Source organism: Bicyclus anynana, chromosome 23 (genome assembly GCF_947172395.1).
Source record: "Bicyclus anynana chromosome 23, ilBicAnyn1.1, whole genome shotgun sequence".
Lineage (NCBI taxonomy): Eukaryota > Metazoa > Arthropoda > Insecta > Lepidoptera > Nymphalidae > Bicyclus > Bicyclus anynana.
Window position 1 is genome coordinate 9482308 of NC_069105.1, and position 22382 is coordinate 9504689.

Consider the following 22382-nt stretch of genomic DNA (forward strand, 5'->3'; position numbering starts at 1 on the left):
TTAATCCATGCTATAATATATCTCAATATCTTTCAGCTAATTCGGTTCAGTAGTCGAGGCGTGAAAGAGTAACAAAGATTCATATCATCAGAATCATCGGCTTTCGCAAATCTCGAGAAACCATGTATGTTTTCGGGATAAAAAGTAGTAGCGGTGTCACAGAGTAACAAACATTCAAACAAACTTTCGCGTTTGTATTATTATTAGGATAAGTTATGAATATCCAAGTCATATCCAAGGTTGTGCCCCGTGACTGGACTGGACTACCAAGGACTGCGACATCATCGCTGTTCTACGCTGGGGCGATGTTAAAACCGGTAAGTGCGTCGTCCATCTCGTCGCCGTTGGTGGGGTCATCTCCTCCCGAGAGTGTCGGATGAGTCCTCCCGAGAGTGTCGGGTGAGTCCTCCCGAGAGTGTCGGGTGAGTCCTCCCGAGATTGTCGGGTGAGTCCTCCCGAGAGTGTCGGGTGAGGGGGTACGGGCCTCGAGGCTTTGCCTCCTTGCCCGAGCAAGACGCAGGGGAACTTACTCCCCCGGTGATTTCTTCCAGCCCCTTTCGGGGCTGAGGCATCTTAGCCTATGAGTTGAATTTTGTCTTTTTTTTATTTGTTATTGTCCTTCAGCGCGGCGATGCCTTGTCTGGTGCTTGCGTCATTGATATCGTCGTCTCCGCTGCCTACGCCTTCAGAGATGGCCATTTGTAGAAGCTCACGAGGTAGAGGACGCCCATTTGGTGGTCTTTCGCAGTGCGGTGCGATACCATGGAGATGAATGTGCGGTCCGTTATTCGCTCGTGCGAACATTCGGTGCGCTAGACCTCCGACGAACTCGGTGCCGTAGGTGCTATATCATAAATGGAACCTAGATGGCGCCACCAGCGATGGATCAAAGATCTTCGAATTTATTTGGAACAAGAACAGTACGCCGGTCTATTGTACCAGAGATTAGTTTACGTAGACATCTTGTAAATAACTAGCACTTAAGACACCGAATATCACACTATAAAATTTTCAGATTGTCACCTGTTAAAATGCCTCATAGAGCAAGTCAAGCTGTTGGTCCCAATTATTATTAACATTTGATTGGTAGTGGTCTTAAAAATAATCACACTAAGCCCACCAACCCACATTGGAGTAGTGTGGTAGGTTTGAGTCCTATAAGTGAGTGAGTTAAAATAAGGCATTGAGTATTGATCTAACTAATAAAAAAAAAAGAAAAATATCTGGACTGGAAATTCAGATCACATGCGTTTTCAATATTGAATAGGCAAGGTAAAATAAATAAAACAGTATGTTTAAAATTAATTTATTTTAAAAAATGTTGTGTAGAAATATCCTAATAGCTTGTGTACGAACCCTTGTAGGTCTCAACTGTAGGTTTACAATTCAGTTGGCATTGATTACTTATTATACAGTCTCAAAGACAGTTAAATGTATGAAATGAGCCGATATAACTTACATCAAATAATTTACATCACATTTTATTAAAAATAAAACTGCCTTAAGCAAACTTAATACACAGAGAATATTTTTTTATTTCACTAATGTATGACTCCCACTAATATTTAGGTTAAATACTGAACGTATGTTTTCTGTTTACAACCCAATCTGGATATACAATATTTATATAAATTGTGGTAAAGGAATGTCAATATATAATAAAAATATAATAATAATGGCAACTGGTAGACTGATTTTTTTTTAATCGCAATTTGAATAAAGGGTCACCCAGAAGTTCGAAAACGCCATACGAATTTCGTAATTTTACGACCCCACCTTTCTAGTGTGACGTCATATTGTGTAAAAAAATTAAATCAGCAATTACGAAATAAGTTTTATTTGTGGCCCGGTTGCCCCCCTAGGTTTTGACGTATATAAAAATATATATATATATACGGTTGAATTGAGAAACCACCTCCTTTTTTTTGAAATCGGTTAAAAATATGTCAATGCCTTTTCGACCACCAACATAAGTTTTATAATCATTCATCAGTAGTTAGTAAAATCGATTTTATAGATTTTACTGACCAATCAATTCATAGCCGATAACAGATAAAATACAAATGCGCGAACATTGTGAATAGCTTTATATAGCACCATGTTGCGATCAAAAAACATAGGCCTCTAGGCTCAAAATCTAGGCATGGCCTATTAACTGTACCTACAAATAGGATATATCAAAAGATAAGTATTTATCGTTGGAATAATGATAATAAACAACGTCGTTAGAAAGAAATCCTTTTTTAAAGTGTGTTCACTTTTTTGCCGAATATTAACTATGGCTAATATTTTCTTTTTAATGGATACTCCAATGGCACGAATCTAACACTAGAACTGAAAATCTAGCCCCATGTTGAGGTTTATTTTGACTTGGAATAGTAAAATTACTTGTCATCAAATGTTTCTTCCCAATATACATATTTTGGGACGATAATTACGTTTTTCACAAGTTCACTAAAGCCTTACTATATAAAAATATATACGCTATTCAATTTCATTACGTGTATTACTTTTTAACGATGTACCTGCATACAGTTGACAATACTGGCATGGTCGCAATTTTTCATTTTTTAATACATATACTATACTCAAACAGCGTTGAATAAGCACCTTGCGATTATAAGAGTTACAATTTAAATAATTCTCAAGATAGGAATATTAGGAGCCTAAAAGAATATGCGTGTGAAGTCTAAGACATTCGCAAAATAATTAAAAATACCATTTGGTCACAGACCACATACGATAAAAGTAAAAAAAAAAGTTTTCGAAAAATCAGTGCTAACACAGTAGCCAGCCATTTTAATTACATATATCATATTACTAAAGGCAAACAGTATACCTTTTCATGTATTAACAATGCAGTAAGACACAAACCACGGACTTGTATTTATCTAGATACCGCACCCATTAAAGTCTGCCCGAAATATTAGCAAGCAAAGCGCCAATTTACCGCGCTTCTTACCTTAGATTGCGTCCTACTTCAATTTTTCACATGGAATATCCATATTACGCCTGGCGATTGAATTAAGTGTTTCGAATATCACTCATGATATGTATTTATTTTCGTATATAGAAGCAGTTACGGTACATCGGACATATGAAACATGATCATTATTTTTTATTGAAGTGAAAACTCTAGTTGCTTTGGACACTTTTCGTTAGGGGAAATGTAATCATGACTGACGCACAAAAACCGACATTCTCATGACTGGCGCACGCCCGGAGTGCTGTGCGCCTTAGACACTTTTTGGATTAGTGTAATCTCGAGCGTTCGCGTCACCGACATGGTGGCATTGGGTTGTGTAAGTATACACCGATTTTATACTCTGCCAATTTTTATTTCATTTGTAGAGTGGCAAAGCATGATGTGAAGACGCGTCACCAGGCCAAGTCAGTCTGAATTGATAATTGACACCATTGGATTTATATTACACAAAAATAAACCAAGCGGCATCTAACTAAATAAAAGTCCGTGCTCATTCGAGCCTCGTGTTCCTGCTACTGAAATTCAACTGGTGGTATACAGTATATGTGTTGGATCATGCAATCAAGTGCACAAGTGTGGATGCTACTGCTGCTTGCATTCGGCGGGGTTCTCTTGCAACGCCTTGTTCTGTTTCTTGCCTCTCTTGCGTGGCGCGGGCTCTTCGTCCTCGCTCTCTTCTGTGGAGCATTCCTCCTCCTCCTAGTCACACAGTTCAATGTCAAAAAACATCATAAGCTAGTCATTAATAATATATATTTAATTATTTAGATAAACCAACAATGTATGTGTCAATTTGAAAATAATTGACCTCTTTTTTAACACATGAACATGACGTCATCGGATAAAATTTGACCAAAATCCATATAGCAATTGCAATATTATAAATGCGAAAATTTGTTTGTTTGTTTGTTCCGCTTTACAGCTTAATCACTGAACCGATTTTAAAATTATTCCACAAATGAAAGCTAAATTATGTTCATTATTTGTCATCCTAAACAAAAGAAGGCAATATCGAACTCAATAGTTCTTCGGAGAAAATTACAAACATTGTTACATTAACCATACCTACATAGAATTATTTTATAAGAAAAATAAATAAATTCTGCAACCATCTGCTTGCGTTTAAAAAAAACTTACCCATAATAATGAAAAAATAAAAATAAACTCGCATGCATATAGAGAGGTCGAAAATAAAACACATGGATATAAAAAGCTTACAATTTTAATGTCATCGGTATATCATGCCAAAAGACGAAAGCCATAACCAGTACGTAGAAACCTAGCTGCATTACATCTGTATATTATAATTAATATAATTAATATTATGCTCGCTTCGATAGAAAAAGTTACATAAATAAAAAATATACATCTATTTTATTTATACGACTTACTAATTAATGTTCAGTCGTTCTTCTCTGAGAGAAAGATCACAGTTTGCAATGTTCTTAGTGGACTAACAGCCTGCTGCGGCTAGACCTTCCTCATTATATAAAAGCTAATAATTAGTCAGCTTATTGATCTTTTTATAGGCAACTATGGACTTTGGACCAGTTGGCCTATTCACTAATAGGTAGATTTGATAGATATTCACAAAACGGTTTAAACAACCTAAGTTTTGGATGCCTTAATACAAAGACTTCAAGCTAAGTCATCTTCGCCAAGTCCCTTGTAGTTTTCATTTTTTCTTGAAAAACGTTTACAAAAGAGACTTTAATTGCAGGCAATCATGGCTTCCAGCTATATTGTTTATTTAATCTTCAGGCGATTAGTTGTTTACAATTTGGATCAATATCATTTAAAAAGTTGTCTTTGATTACTTCTACAACAGACGTTTAATTTTGACAGGCGTCCAATTGACGGATCGGAGGCATCGCATCAAACGGATTTTAGTATTCTTTGTATATAAAGTCATACAAGTGTAGTCACTGGTCTGCATCGTACGGATCGCATCTAACTGATTATAACTACTGTAAAATTAAAAATCAGTTTGATGCGTCCGATACATACGATGCGGATCAGTGGACGTCTGCCATTAGAGCTCATTTTGGTCTAAACAGTTGCCTAACACATTACCTATTCTAGGAGCAATGGGCTGACATACTAAAAAATGCTTTTATCTAAATTTTTTTTTCATATTTTTTTTATGTTTGTGGAAGATCTAGCTATCACACGCTCTCGTTCTACAGTGATGATATCAAAAAATGCATTTTGGCACGAAAGAGATTCAGCGTTATGCGTATTTAGAAAAGATCGCGCCGCGGCAATCAGATCGCCGCGTTGGAATGACAAACTTAATTTGTAATTAGGAAACATCCAATTTATAGCCTTACAGAGTAGTATAATATCACATGAATTTTTTTTTATAAAGTACACAAACGAATACGTAAAATTCTTAAACACAAAAAAAAAAATACACGCTATTACAATAATAATAATAATTAATGTATAGAAATAAATAAAAACGTGAACTGTATAGCTAAATATACTAACTAGAAATGCAATAATAGGTATTTTGTTATAAACAGTAAGAAAGGATTACCGTTAACATGCATTATTAAAAAATTTTATTGTTGTCACCGCTCGTTCGTGGTAAATCCATACATTTGCTCTCTAGAGCCTCAATGAAAAAAAAAACGCGTCTAAAACATATTTATCTACTCTAAGGATAAACCATGCATAGAACGGGATATTGACCAGTCATTATGATTAAAATCAAGCACTAACAATTTACTCCATTAATATAATCACTTGTTTAAATATGACCGTCCGAAAGAAATCGACAATTTAACACTAGTTTATTGACTTTGAAGCACCACAGCAAATTCTCAAACTTTTCAAAAGCTCATGAGTAAAAATATTCATTTTTTTTTTTGGTAAAAAAATATTTTTCGATATGAGGGAAGGAGCCGTAACAAAATACGCATATTTATTACCCCCTACTAAGAAACTCCTATCATATTACTTAAAACTTGCCATGTAATATTCATCTATCTAATCAAAAAATAGAATAGAAAATTTGGAAAAATTTCATCTCGAGACTATAAAAAATAATTTCTTTGCACATAGCATGTCTCAATGACGTAGCATTGACTCAGTATGGGGGTTGGCCTAATAGGTTTAAATGCTAGGTAGTATGGACAGGAGGGACGACGGTCAGTCCTCTGCGTCGGAAACCTCCTCGGTACCAGAATCCTCATCCGAGTATGAATCCTCCTGAAAACAAATACACTGCTTTTGGTGCAGTCGCCAACATTCTAACCAGACGTAGATACCGTAGGAATGAGAACATTTGCACAATATATGTAAAGCGCAGACTAAAGGAACAAGGTAGACGGAACAGGTCGTCATAAACAACTCTGATATAGTCAATCTATTGCGAGAAGTTTGGCTTTAGATGATGTGGTAATATGACCAAGCGCGACGGAATGAAATAGTCCAAGCGCATTTGTGTTATAAAATTAAGGCTCGTTTCGTTATGGTCTAATATACGACATTAGAAATACCACAGTTGCAGTGTGACACCAAGGAACCTTTACGTATTCAATTGTTGGGTATATTTTTTTATGCGATTTTTTTAATTAACCGACGAAATCGAAATAGATTAAATAGATTTATTAAAAAAATAATTGTCCCAGGCAACCTTTTTGCAATGTGTCAATATTAATTTTTTCTAGCATTTATTTCTTATACCAAATAACCAGGTCCGCGTGGTACGTATCGGATGCATCGCAAACGGATTTTTTTCAAGGTAGATAAAACCCGTTCGATGCGATCCTTAGGATGCAGATCAGTGGACGCACTTGTTTGACTTTCTATACAATTAATACAAAATCCTTTTGATGCGATCCGTCCAATGCGGGATCCTCGTACTATTAAAGAATGTTCCTTCAGTTTTAGACCGTCTGTCAAAATATGCTCATCTGTACAATTTACCACTGCATCCAAAGCCAAACATACTTCCAAAGTAAACAAACTATACCAGTTGTGTTTTAGACGTCTATTTGTATCAGGAATTTATGAGAAATAGTAAAAGAAGCGAAATTAATAAATTAAATTCAAAATGTGCACTTTTATCAGTAAATGATTCGAAACTACTTTGCTACTTGAAGTTGCACCACATTGTACAATGTAGTTAAAAAGAATATCCTTTTTTGTACAAATAAGGGAATGCAAGTATGACCTTATGTAAGACATTTGGTATGCGGAAGTATCCCAAAATATACAGGTGGAGGTTGAAGTATCGAAAAAATTTTTTTTAATAAAGCACATTTGAGGATGCTGATACCACAATATTCAACTGTAATAGTATATGAAATACTCCCAAGACATGATCTTGGCAAAAACTAAAAAAGCAACTTTTCGAGAACTGTCTCTACTGAGAAAGACGTAAGTGAGAAAGTATACTTATTTTTATAAAAAACTAGAAGTAACCTGTCAATATACACGTCAACTGATTGTGATGTAAAGATTTTAGATATGGCTACGAATACCAAACATACGTTACACTAAAGCACAAGCAAAACCTGAATGTTTTACCGCGCGCTCCGTCTATCCTTTCCCTTTAGTCTGCGATAAAAAAAAATACTAAACATACCGTACCTTCGTCTGATTATGGGTGTGGAAAACATTCACTTGGACTAAATGTATAGGAAAGCACTAAATATCTACCATGCACTTAGAAGCATGTCGCTACCAGATGGCTGGAGAATTTACTATTTTACGAAGAACATGCGTAAGTTTAGAAAATTATTTTTAGACGTACAACTATCATAATAATATATTATAGTCATGTATTTTTATAAACGAGAAATAGGAGATAAAATTAGGCGTAGGCAGGGGTCATTTTTAAAGACAACTCCCACCTAAGACCTGATATTTTTTTATCATATTTATTTTTGATCATATTATTGGCATCTACAACACTATGAGTAAATGTATTAATGTAAATTAAAGATTTAGCAGTACTTTAAGGTCTAATTATTTCATTATTATGCATTAAGTGTTACAGAAGCCAATAACAAAATCGATCCACATCAATAAATATAGGTGTGCTGTTTTATTCTCACTATAGATATTAACAAAATACAGAATAGCTACATCAATCTAGCAAATTTCAACATCCATATTCAACTCTTAACATAATGAGAGTGATATTTTCGATGTCGCCGCTCTTGGTCGACAATATGTCTCTCTCATAGCGCGTATCTTGAACATTACATGTATTTCCCTTTTTTTTTCAATTATTATTAATCATTTCTGGCGTACAACGAAGACATATTGAAGTTAGTAAAAAAACATTAAACGTTTTTATTCTTCATATCTAAGATCTCGTAACTAAATGGTACAGCAAACAGGCCACAATATTGATGTGGATATTACTACAAGCATAGAATTATTACACATAGAAACGCAACTAATGCACAAGTGAAAAATCTCTCCTATTATAAAAGTATTTAATTTATATATTCATGATGTCATCAACTACGCGGGTCTTATTCATTTCATGAGTATTTTAACTGCAATTAAAGGCCTCTTGACCCGACATTATTAATTTTACATTAAATTTCAAAACAAAATGGAACAGTCCAGTCTTCTGATAGTTATTTGTAACTTAGCCAAAACCCAAACTTCTAATCTCAAATTAGTTATGACTCTGTACGTCAGTTATACACAACCTTGGATTATAGCCCTTAAGTTATTTAAGCAATTCCATTTAGGGACGCACTAGAGCCAACTGGGAAAAAAACGAGCACACGAAAGTCAAAGCAATATCGAAATCCGCGGGTTTTAAATTATTACAACTTTTCTAAAAATAAAAATATTTCTTTGTAGTTCACTTGACGATGGCATACACAATGAAAATTACTCAGGGCATCCAGTTACTTTAATCCTTCACTGGTTATACATCACTTTGGGTGCACAAATTGCGTTTCTATACATATATAACTCTATGGCGACAATCAAAGCTAGGATCACTGACCTCTTCCTCGTAGTCATCGTCGTCGTCTTCGTCCAGACCCTCGCCGGTATACAGCAGGACGGCGCGGGAGACGACACGCTCGCGGATGTAGTGGCCCACCTCGAAGTCGGCGGTCAGTAACGCCTGGAATAATAAGGAAGGCGATTTATTTTTATTGAATACCTTAAAACAGTGATTCCCAAAGTGGTCTATATCGACCCCTATGGGTCTATGACAACCTGCAAGGGGTCTACGTCAGCGAAAAAAAAATTGGGGGTCCATGAAATTAAAATGGGGGTCCACGATAGTGGATCTCAACACATACACTGATAGTACCTATTTACTTACATCATACTATCTTATAATATCAAAACATATACATTATTTATAAAAGTACCTATGATAAAACATTTATTATTATTATATATGTTTATAAAATTGTGTAAGTTGTAGGATGTTGGTATTTGCTTTGTGTCGCAATACATTTTGAACTTGTAAAAACCTGAGAAAAGAAAATTTTTAACACTAAACTTCAGTTAGAAATTTACAAGAAATCAATAAATATCAGGTAAGTAGGGGGTCTACCCAACACGGAAAAACATGGCAAGGGGTCTACGACACAAAAAAGTTTGGGGAACTCTGCTTTAAATGATAAAGATGCTCAGAGGCCGAACATAAGAAGGAATAGTAAACGAAAATGTAATTAGTTTTAGCAAATGAAAATTAATGTATGATTTTTTTTATAACAGTTTATTGCCAGCTCTTCTCAGTAGAACCTGCTTTCTGAACCGGTAGTCTTTACAAAATCTGACGTAATTTTTGATTTTTTCGAAATAGTAAAACTGGTCATTGGGCCATGGAGCAAAGTTCTCTGAATTATTTCACAGCTGTTAGTTGTAACTTTCCAAGTGGTCATGTTTCTTGACACCAGCTGTAATATTTTTCATTTTCTAGGGTTCCAAACCTCAAAAAGTGTGAACACACAATCAGTTTTATCCGATGTAAGGCCTAGTTCCGATTACTTTAGTGTTTTAGTCGAAGTACGAACAATTTTTATTCTTACTCAACTAAAATACTAAAATAGTCTGCACGGCCTCTTAGTCATTATGTCAATACAGGCATGTGGGCTTGTCGGGACTGTGGATTGCTTACAGAATAGCCCGTCCAGGTTTGTACGGAACCATCAATGCGCGCGAGTTCAGCTCGCACATGGCCGGTTTATTTTATAACAAAGACTCATAAATGGGGTGTAAGGGGGAGGCTAATACCAATCAGCCTCCCCAACTACCAATCCCACCTGCTCGTGGTGCACCCTGCAGATGGACCGACGAGGCTCTGACGACCGACGAATTAAATCGATTAAATCAATCCGGTGTCGGGCAGCAGCGACATCGGCGTGAGTAATCTAGCACTGTGCTGACCAACCTGCACGCCCAGCATGGTTAGTATCGGGCAAAACTTTGTATGGACCGAACAGTGGACTTCCATCGGCTGATATGATGATGATGATGATGATGATGATGCTCATAAATCACTCACTGTAATCAAAGCTTCACCGACCTGCGTATCCGAGGCGAGGGTGGAGTTGGGGTCGTCGGGCATCTGGGGCGGCGCGAAGAAGTTGAAGAACGAGTCGGCCTGCACCGACTTGGTGACGGTGCGCACGGAGCCGCGCGACTTGTGCTTCTGCTTCTTCTTTATCGTCTTCACCGTCACGTTCTTGCCCTTCTTCCAGTTGATCTCGCAACCCTGTACAACAATTTAAATTCTCTATTAGGTTCATGTTCACTCAGGCAATTGTGGCATCGACCAGGCTATGCTCCAAGTGTCAGCATGATTGAATCAGAAAAAAAAGAATGAGATCCGCAGGAGTAGCAAAGTTACTGCCAGCTCAACAAGTCGCTAAGTAAAGCAAACATTATAAGTGAACATAATAAAGTTCGGGTGTATCCCATTATTTCCATGGAAATATAAAATAGAAAAAATGGGACAAGCGTTTTTACCAAATTATATCCCACTATTTCTATTGCGGGGAAAAAAACGCTAGTTCTATTTCCTAACATAAGGCAAGAACCAGAGCCACTTGAGACTAATGAAGCTTTCTCACCATTTATGCTTTGACACAGGATTTGATATAAACTTTTGCAATTTATATAAAATCCTATGTAAAAGCTCAAATAACCACCATGAGAAAACTTTATCAGTCTCTAGCTGTCACCATTAACCGAAAAGAAACAGCAGTAAAACCTTATTCTACCAAATTTTTTTCAAAAGGTTCTGGCAGTTGACGTAAATGATAAGTTATTGTTCTTGTTTATCCACATGTGATATATTCATCGTCAAGCCGCTTTAGATGTTGTGTGAAGGTTTTAACTAAAGTGGAAATAAACAGTTTATATGTGCACGCTAGCGTTCTTTTGTCGTCGCATTTTTAACCGCCGCCCACAATAGAAATATTGAGACTCTCTGTTCCAGTATTTCTATCAATAGAAATTCAAAATAGAAATAGTGGGACCCACCCTAATGTTCTTCATAGGTTTATAAGAAACTTACATAGAAGATGTTAATCGATCTGACATACATCGGGTGATTTGGATTTGTCAAGTTATTCAGGGGATTGCAAAACTAATCAGTTATTCCTGCATTTAAAATTAATGCATGATCCCTCTTGCTTCAGATGTCTTAGTACTAATTTTTGAATATTTTTGGTTAATATAAAAAAGAAAGAATACCTTGCATGAATAAATTTCGGGTCCTTCAAACTCTAATGGGTTCTCCTCATCGGGTTTGCATTTCATGGAATACTCCTTGGTGAGAACAGTGTTTGTGAAGTAGTCGTTGGGCAGGAAGTGGAACTCCAGGGTGAAGCCTATGGGGTCTTCGAACATTTGCACTGTTGGGAAAAATATCATTTTATAATCATGGAATTGTCAAGTAACACATAACACAAGATTTTTTGATCAAGTGATCATGAGCGCTTCCTGATTTTTTTCTTGTTGATAAGAAAAGAGCAAAACCTACATATAGAGGATGCTTGAGAGTATTTCCCATAACTTCAAAGTGTTGACGAATACGAACTGAATAACTAATATTAAAAATAAAAAAAAAATAGAAGCTTTTTATGTTTTCATACAAAGTAAGTCAAATAATTCAGACTATCCATGTAACACACACCTTTATCTATCCTTGCATTTCAAAATACATAAAACTTGACTGCGTCATAATTATAAGGGACACATTTTAAGTATTTACAAAATAAATAATATTTACAAAAATAAATAATATTTTGTAAATATTATTTATTTTTGTAAATTTTTTTTTGTAAATTGTATTTTATTCTAACATCAATAGTTTATGCCGCACACGCCATGTAAACAAAACTTTTGTACACCTTGGGTTACATTATTGGAGTTTCAGTAAGGGTCCCTAATTTTTTTGAAAATATAATATAGCCTATAGCCTTCCTCGATAAATGGACTATCAATGACTGAAAGTGTTTTTCAAATGGTACCAGTAGTTCCTGAGATTAGCGCGTTCAATCAAACAAACTCTTCAGCTTTATAATATTAGTATAGATTATACTGTACCTTTAATATCCTGCAAACATTTGATAATAGGCTCGTCGTGTTCTTGCATCATTTCACACAGCATCGACACATTCTTGAATATAGTGTACCAAAAGTCGGGGATTCCCTTTACGTTGGGGTCCATGGGAGGTCTGGAATAACACATCAGTTTAAGTTTCTAATACAAAAACAAAAAGTTTTTACAGTGTGGTGTGTTAGCCTCAGTTGGTGATGCATGTTAAAAATCAATCACGATTTTCAGAAATTGGTGTATTGTGTCATCATATTCATACAATGGTACTAATATCGCATATTTTTGAAGATTTAACTATAATCAAGCCTTACACTAGGAGTACTGTTTACTATCAAAAAAATTTGAAATGAGGGTAGATATCATGTCATTTCATAACTTTTTTTATTTTAAATTATGTATTGTTTTTTTTATAAAATATTATTCAAAATATAGTAACTATATCTAATTGTTTTAAGCTTATCAATCAAATTTATTTTCATTAATTTTAGAACAAGTTAATTATAATTATTATTAGGTGTGAAATGACTAGCAATTTATACCCTCACATTTTATTTGTTTGTGGGTAAACAGTACTCCTCGAGTATGGCTTTAGTATAATGTTTTTTTTTAATTGTAACAAATTCCTACCCCCCTTAAGGAGAAGAGGCATATTCGAACTGAGCTAATGAAATATTATACTAACTCTGCCGGTTCCTTCTCTTCTTTCTTCTCTTCCCCCTCAGCGATGGCCGCGTTCTGCACCGCGCGCGCCAGTTCCTCTTCCTCGCTCTCATCCCTCCAGGGGTTCACGCATTCTGCATCATTCGGCTCATAGGCGCCCGACACTATTTGAGCGCGCTGGAAGAACATCACTAGTAAACGACTGGTTATAGTTATAAATAGTTGGAAAGTGAAATGGTTTAGCCTCAGTTGGTGATGCATGTTGGAAATCAATCATGATTTTCAGACTTCGGTGTAGTTGTGTCATCATTTTAACCACCTATTTTGTAAAAAAAATTATAGCCATAAAAAACCTTGGACAAAAAAAAAATTATCAAGAGTTGGAAAGTCAAGCAAGCAAGACCTGGAGTTTTTAACTTGTCCAGTCAGTAATCTTAAAAGTCAAAAGTCAATATTCATCTATTTCAATTTAGCTTACTAATGCTAGAGCACTTTGAAACATCAGGTAAGTAAACGCTACTACTATATTTTTGTAAAAAGCTTTTTTGGGAAAATTCTACTTCCTTATTATACTACATTTCCTTTAATCCTAATACATTTTTTTTATATCTTTGGACATGACAAAATACAGATAACCATTCCTAGTTTTAAACCAATCAAACTACGGAACAATGCTGAATCAAAGTAAGCCAACAAAATAAGCTCGCATCTTTTGCTGTGTGTAATCAAGCGTGCTGTTACACTTGATTAACTCGAGACAGGTTTCCTACATAAGAAATTAAACGCTTTTTTTAAGCTTCACTGAATTTGCGAGAGCATGCGGATCGCACCGGCGTCATATATTAAATTTTAAACTTCAAAGTTTAATACTACAAGAAACAGTTTGTAGCTCCATCGTATCAGTATTATTTTCAGTGATATTCAACAGAGAACAGAATTTTATCAACCACCACGCATTACTTGAAAAAATAATTTAAAAAAAAGTCAAAAGTCGGAGCGCGTCAAATAGGAGCCTGGCACTAATATAACTATCAGACGCGGGACATTACAAGTATTTACGTCATTCTGATGAACATTTAAACTAGGCATGGGAGTCACACAACGCAGTGTATGTTCTATCGTACTACCATAGATTTCGAATGGTTTTCAGCTATAGATAAAGATGTACATACATACACAAAATATATCAGAAATTTACAAAGCGAAGCCAAAGCGATTGGCGAGCCATAAGTTTCCTCCCGGTTGGCACCGATCGGCGGGAGCGGGGTGTGTCATAGACTAACCATAATATTAGTATCTACATAGACTGCCTCATTGGTCCTATGGTAAGCTGGTTTAGTTACAGACGATGAGGTCCAGAGTTCGAATAATACACAATTCTCCTGCGTACATGGTTAATCTCAAGAATAATGGAGTGGTCGCCGATATCCACATAGAACCTGTGCTAAAGCTTTGGAGTTTTGAAGTTAAGTCGTACTCATTAAAGCGCAGGGCAGAGGGAAAAACAACGCGGGTATGAAGTAGTGCGCGCGGGGCATATCTACCCCCCTCCCAGCCCGCGCGGACTACGAACGAATTTGCCAAGCTATAGTACACGATAAGAACAAACTTTAACGTTTCACTGGTACCTTTTCAAGCAAGGGCTTGTACATCCTCTCGTACTTGCACTCGAGAGCGTGCACCTCCAGATAGAACTTGGACTCGATATCCGCGAACTCCTTCTGCAAAGTCCGCAGCGCGCGGATCCTCCGCCTTACGTTGGGTGGCAGAGACGCCATCGCCTCGGCGTGGAGGCGGTTAGTGATCGCCGCTATCATCTCGTTGCGGGTGATGCCACTGTGGGACAAATAGGTTACATTTTAGCACATGCAGAACAACGCATATTAGACTCACTGTTGAGCACTAGTCTTCTGTCAGAATGAGACGCAGGCCTAATACGTATTCATCATATCAGCCGATGGACGTCCTTTGCAGGACATAGGCCTTTTGTAGGGACTTCCAAACATCACGATACTGAAGCCACCTGCATCCAGCAAATCACTGCGACTCGCTTGATATCGTCAGTCCACCTTGTGGGGGGTCGACCGTCACTGCGCTTTCTTATTGATCCCTCAATACAATATTTCTTGTATAATTTTCTCGAAATATTCATAAATATATAAATACTTCGATGAACAGTTAATCCATATTTCATATGCGGAATGCGAAAGTAAAGTTTGTCTGTCTTAACTGTTCACGGCCGATAAGGTTGTCATTTGGTATAGAGAGAGATACACAGGGCTTTGGTACATAACATAAGCTACTTTTTCTCCCAAAAAAAATTGTTCATACAGATTTGTCAAAAATAGAATTTCAGGCGTACGCTAGTTAAAACTAAACCTACAAATACAAAGAAACTGTTGACTTTCTAGAACAGTTTTCACGCAACTGGCGAGATAGCAATAAACATCACGGATCAGGCGTACTCTAAACACGCACAATATACGCGGCCTAGTTTCCCAAACGGGCGATGAATCCAGCGTGATACCTACTAACGCGTATCTTAGATGCGTCATTACTCATTACGTCTTGCGATCTCTTGGCGATAGTAAAAAGTACTATAAAGTCAGCGGCGTGCAATCCATAGATGCAAAATGCACTGCCTACCTTGATGACTCATTACAAAAACCTATTTTTAACTGACTCCAAAAAGGAGGAAGTTCTCAAGTTGATTGGTATTTTTTCATGATGTACATTGTACACCAATTACTCGAAGATGCCTGGACCGCTTTTAAAAATCATTTTTTTTTTGTATATGAAGTGCCTACACTTTGTGCACATCACAGTATGTAGTAGGTTCATACTTGGATCATCCACGTAAGGATTGGAGTTATAGAAGTAATTATCATATCTATACTAATATTATAAAGCGGAAGAGTTCGTTTGTTTGATTGAACGCGCTAATCTCAGGAACTACTGGTCCGATTTGAAAAATTCTTTCAGTGTAGCCCATTTATCGAGGACGGCTATAGGCTTATATAATATATATTATCCCTGTTTTCTTACGGGAACGGGAACCACGCGAGTAAAACCGCGCGGCGTCGGCTAGGTTATATTATAAAGGCGAAAGCTGTGGCGAAAGTGTGTATGTTTGTTACTTCTTTACGCTGAAGCTACTGAACCGATTTGGCTTAAATTTTAATTAGAAATAGATTTTACCTATATTTTTTACGTTTCATATTGAAAAATCCACGGCTCCCCTGGAATTTGTGAAAATTATAATTTCACGATTTCACGAGAACGGAGTCACTGGCTTCTTCTAGCTAGTATTTACAACATTTGTGAACTCATAGTCATCCAAATAACTAATTGACTAAACGACATTCAGCCACCTTGTTACAACGTCATGACGGATGAACGGTCTAGTCATTCAACTGGCTGGTTAATTTTATCTAATAAAAATTAGACCTCAAACTTCAAAGGCCTTTAACTTGTACCTTCCAGTGCCTGGTGTAATTTAAATGGAAGCTAATGGGGATGATGACTAGGTTTGAATATATTGATTTTTATGATACATTCGGGTAAATAGGGTCAATGTTAACTAATTTATATATAAAAAGCAAAGATTGTGTGGATATTTGCAAAATAAATGAGATTATAAAATTTCAAAAACTACTAAAATTTTTTTATCGTAATTAGATGAAAATTCATACAGTTTTAGCTTCCTTACATTAAATGTGACATTTTTTAATATATGAACTATAAAGATAAACGCACAAATAACAAAGATATTAGTAATTTTGTTTGAACGCGCATACAAATCTAACGACCATTACATGCCTATGACGTCACTTTTTCGAGCCATTTTGTATGGGGCGTTTTTCAGGGATCCGCGGCAGCGCCGCAAATCTGACTCTTTAAATCCCTGTAGCTCCGAAAGTAATGATCGCAGATACCCTGTTACTTTTACAAAATTGCTTTACTATTAGTATACTCTTAATTTATATACAATTTAAAAAACTGTCATCATCCCTATTCCGACGCAATAAAGGCGTAAACGTTTTATTAATAATCTACCAATGAATATATTTCTTTTGTCCTCCGATCAGACTAGACATTCAAAAGAGCCAGAAAGTCCTTGAACAACTTCGTTTCTTAAAACATTCGTACCAAAGAAAGATTGTTAAACATTCGTACCGTAATTCGTAAGCATTTTCGAGAAACGAAGTTATTCATTCACACAGTCTTTGGTACGAATGTTTCTTGTTAGTACTTTGTTCCTACTTCATTTTACGAAACGAATCCAATAGAACATATCGAAGACGCTACGAAGTTCCGCGACATTCACAAGTCATCCACCCCAAAACGAGTATTGGAGCACGATTACACGGGCACTTGCTAAGGCGTGGTTTACATTTGTGCACCAGACGATGCAATAATAAAAAAAATATATTTCGCCAGTGACTCACGATCAATTTTACCGTCAAGTCTGCAGGACGCTTATACTACAGCCTTTCTTGATGAGTACTGTTTACTAACAAACAAATTAAAAATAAGGGTATAAATCACTAGTCATTTCACACCTAATAATAATTATAACTTGTTCTTAAATTAATGAAAATAAATTTGATTAATAAACTTGGTACACGTAGATATGGTTAATATATTGTAAATAAAATTTTATAAACAAACCATACACCATTTAAAATAAATAAGTTATGAAATTACGTGCGTTTTCTACCTTCATTTCTAATTTCTTTGTTGGTAAACAGTACACATCAAGAAAGGCTGTAGTATAGGGATGTGAGTGGCGAATGAAATATCAATATCATATTTGGTTATTTTTCACTGCCCAAATCCTCAAGGGCGTTGCAAACTGGCTGACAAACTTGATCGTGTCTGGCTGACGTTAGTTTTTTATTTAACGAAACATTACATTTTATTCTTCCTAACATCAATCAACATTAAGTGGGTTATAGGGAGGCGCTGGATACTGGCAGCTAATACATAGTTTGCTTGTGCTTACAATCAAATGTAGTGGAATATGATAGGTAAATGTACCAAAAATAAACCAATACCTCACGCTCAAGTTTACCGTCAAGTCTGTAACTCTCTGTAGGACTTTTGCAAGTGCTACAGTCGTGCAGTTCAATTAAACTGCAGTCGAACTGTTCAATTAAATTGTACGTGTGTAGTGTCCGTCAGTTACTGTAGTTTTTTCTAATGATTTTCATTGAAAATGCGATTGAATAAAAAATCATGTCAAATACAAAATTCATTTATTTCAATTAGGCTTAGTTTACAAGCACTTTTGAAAGGTCAAGATTGTCTTGATTTAATTTAGTGGTGGTAATAATAGTCGAAATTTAAAACTAAAGTTACGAGGGTTCCAAACGCGCCTTGGTCCGAGAAGAGCCCACAACAACAACATTGTGATCGTGATTCCCCTACCATAACTTATCCATGAATAAAAAATAAAAGTTGAATTATAACGCGAACAAAGTAGAATATGTAATAATCTTGAGCAAGTCATGTGTAGACCTACCTTTATAAACCGACATCAATATCAAAGTAAATTTTTGCACTAGAATTCGCAGTCTAACAAACTATGTCTACAGACTACGGTAATGGTATAGTGCAGACTCATTACCTACACGTTGTAGATAGGGTTGCCAACATTTTTTCAGAAAAATTTAGTATTTTTCAAATTTAGGCATAAAAAAATTTAGTATGCTTAAATAAAAGAAAGTCGGTTAACAACAAATATTTTATGTTAAAAAAACTTTAAAAACCAATATATATCTCTGAAAGAAGAATGGCAAAGGTATGCTTTTTCACATTTAATTTTTAAATTTTTGAAAATTAAAAGAAATTTCTTCAATTTGTTTGTTTTTTTTTTTTTGGAACACAATAAGAGTTCTGGTAGGCTAGACGCCATTGCATTTGTCAAAAACTGATGCTCATAAAGTTTTTAAATTAAAATATATAGTATTTTTGCGTACTATACATTTCTACAATAGTGTGTATGGAGACCCTCAAATATAGTACAGTACTATATATTATAGTACGGTTGGCAACCCTAGTTGTAGACCAAGTGGAGCATGGAATGACTCACGGGGTCAATGACCCGCAATCTTTAGCAGATCATTGCTTTTTATGACGAATTCACTCACGGAGCGCCTTTGTATCGTTACTCCAAGATTTCAAGTTCAAATTAGTTCTGCGCTAAATGCACAGTCACTAATATCCTACTATTGTAAACGCGAAAGTTTATATAAGACTAGCGGACGCCTTTTACAACGTCCGCGTGAAGCCCTACCCCTACCCTACCTTACCCTACCCTACCCAAAGTATCCTATGTCGGTCTCCTGGCTCTAAGTTACCTCTCCACCAATTTTCAGCCAAATTGGTCCAGCAGTTCTGGAGTTAAAAATCGTGTAACTAGCAAAACTTTCTTTTATATATCTTCGTTCATTATCAACCCATATTCGGCTCACTGCTGAGCTCGAATCTCCTCCCAGAATGAGAGGGGTTAGACCAATAGTCCACCACGCTGGACTAATACGGATTGGCAGACTTCACACACGAGAGAAATTTAAGAAAATTCTCTGCTATGCAGGTTTCCTCACGATGTTTGCCTTCACTTTTTGAGACATGTGATATTTAATTTCTTAAAATGTACACAACTGAAAAGTGTGAAAAATAAACTGTCTCAACCCTTTATTAGGATTAGTCAAGACATTGTTAGAAGTGGGTATGACAATCAGTCCAGGGATTGACAAGTGTTGAGTCCACCCCTTTTATCACGGTTATTGGAGCTAAATTGAGGCTACATTACAATTATTCATTCTATTCTATTAAAAACACTTCCTACACACCACATTACCATGTCCTTAGTCATGTAGGAACACGTAAGTAGAACCCCACCAAATAGTTACAGAGGCCTATAAAAATTAATTGAAACAATGAATGAATCATTACGAGTCACAACTCACATCCTATCTGGAGGAAGCATGAGTTATACTCACTCATCTTTTAACTAAAGATATTTTTTTGTTATATTCTCTGTGATAAGTCAGCAGAGTATGAGCAGTGTTGTAGGGAAATTTTAAATCCATACTAATATTATAAAGCTAAAAAGTTTGTTTGTTTGCTTGAACATGCTAATCTCAGGAACTACTTGTCTGATTAGAAAAAATCTTTCAGTGTTTAGATAGCCCATTTATCGAGGAAGGCTATAGGCTATATATTATACCCTTATTCGTACAGGAATGGGAACTACGCGGGTGAAACCGCGCGGCATTAGCTAGTTAAAGATAATTACATTAAAAAATTTATTGCACTCAATTCAATCAAAACAATTATTTTCCTTATCAGCATATTTTATTGGCCCCCTACTTATTAAGGCCTGAGATATATAAATGTGATATCTCCTAAAGATAAAAGATCCTGTAATCTGAACTATCTACTTTCTCCTTTGTCAACCAATAGCAACCCATTGAAAATATTGCTCTCCCTTTCCTAGCAAAGGAACAAAATAAAGAAAAGCTAAATTTCATAGCCTAGCCTAGGATTCTAACCCAAGTCTTCCTGATCTGGAGCTACATCACAGGAGCAAAGATTTGCCACCCCGAGTTTGTATGTTTAAACTTATTACAAAAGGTACTGTAAAAATCTACAGAGACAGAAATCCTTTTAACTTGGGATTAAGTAGAAATAAGAATAGGTATCTGTTGTCCAAAAAAATTATAGCAGCAAAACAAATACAATATTTTTAAAATTCTTTGTATAAATTTACTTCCAAGACTGCTCAATGATGTTCATGTGGTTTTGATAGGTAGACCAAGCTTAGTCTTAAACAATACTTGGGCATTCTTATAACTTGTATGAAAGGAAAAATGTTAAAAAAAATATGAGTTCTGTTTCAGTACAAATTTATCAGTAACTGTAGTTAGGACTCTAAATCAAATATTGATAAGGTAAAATTGCCTAGACACCAAGCTCTAGAATTTCATTTATGGATTGTTCTATTTGTCAATCAATCATTAAATTCTACTTATGTTAAATGCAATTCTAAGTTTTAATCAAGATACTGTGAACTTTGAAGAACTTGGAAAATCGTAAAAAACCACAACATTTATTAAGCCCCATACAATGTTAATTTTTCATGACATTGACAGGCAATACTCGTTGACAAAATAACTCTCAAAATTAAATATTTGTTTTAATTTCTAAATATAATTGTATGTGTAATTTAATTTATTTATCACACTTAACACATGGTTTCTTTCATTCTTCGGTCAAACATGTGCGTAGTTCAAATTTTAATTGGCTAACCTCACCTTTTTATCAGATGTGCCGCCAATTCACCACCGCCTAAGACTTCTTCTTCTTCTCCTGACTCTACCTCGGATGTAGCGTCTCCGGTGCGTTCGTTAGTAGTCATCTTTGATTCTTTTCACGCTAAAAAAAATAACGACTTGAGAAAATCGTACGCCACGTTGCCGGGCACCGGTCTTCGTAAAGAAAAAAACAACACAAATTTCAACAATCGCAAAATATGGAAACGCACTTCCTTAAGATTACAATGCCTCCAAATTGCTTAATTTCAAAATCTAAAACGAATTTAAAGTTTTTTTCAATGGAACTTAAATGCGCAGTAAAACCTATCAGTTGCCGACCACATGGTCGCCCATTTTATTAGCGAACACTTCACTTTGTAACTTCAAATAGTATTGTAATTAGTAAGCACAAACGTAAATCTAATGTAATTTCATGTTTTTATATGTAATATTTCATAGTTTTATTAATTTTAAGAATTTTCTAACTTACCTTCCAGCCGACAAGACTTGGGAGAAAAGAAAGATGGCGGCGAAAATTGAGTTGAGTCAAAGATTGAATTAAACAACAGGAATGAAGGTGAACGAAGAAGCAGTAGCAGTAATACTTCAAGTGACTCATATTGAACGTTTCCGGAAAACTGTGTTGCTGTATTTATAAAATATTTATGGTGACTTAGGGTGACTTAATGAAAAATAAATGCGTATCTTTGCGAAAGAACATTAAGTACTGGTTTATATGATTAGTAATAAAATGTGTATAATGAATAAATATTTAATTCTGATTTAACCTTAATACACAAATGGAATATAATAAAATCGAATACAATAAATCATAATCAAAAAGACTAGAGTCAAA

General features: G+C 35.7%; 1 protein-coding gene across 2 annotated transcripts; it reads right to left on the bottom strand.

Annotated features, from left to right (window-relative positions):
- Positions 1-1290: 1290 nt before the first annotated feature.
- Positions 1291-22149, bottom strand: LOC112053188 (nucleosome assembly protein 1-like 1). 2 transcript variants are annotated; one of them, XM_024092513.2, is made up of 9 exons: positions 22017-22149; positions 21527-21647; positions 14834-15041; positions 13228-13382; positions 12533-12663; positions 11678-11838; positions 10506-10694; positions 8967-9089; positions 1291-3685 (listed from the first exon to the last, which is right to left on the bottom strand). In XM_024092513.2, the coding sequence occupies exons 2-9, from the start codon at positions 21628-21630 to the stop codon at positions 3569-3571; spliced, it is 1188 nt and encodes a 395-aa protein (XP_023948281.1). In that variant the 5' UTR covers positions 21631-21647; positions 22017-22149; the 3' UTR covers positions 1291-3568. The 2 variants fall into 2 exon arrangements, with proteins under 2 accessions (XP_023948281.1, XP_023948283.1); XM_024092515.2 differs by lacking the exon at positions 1291-3685 and adding an exon at positions 4191-6199.
- Between the last annotated feature and the right edge of the window lie 233 nt (positions 22150-22382).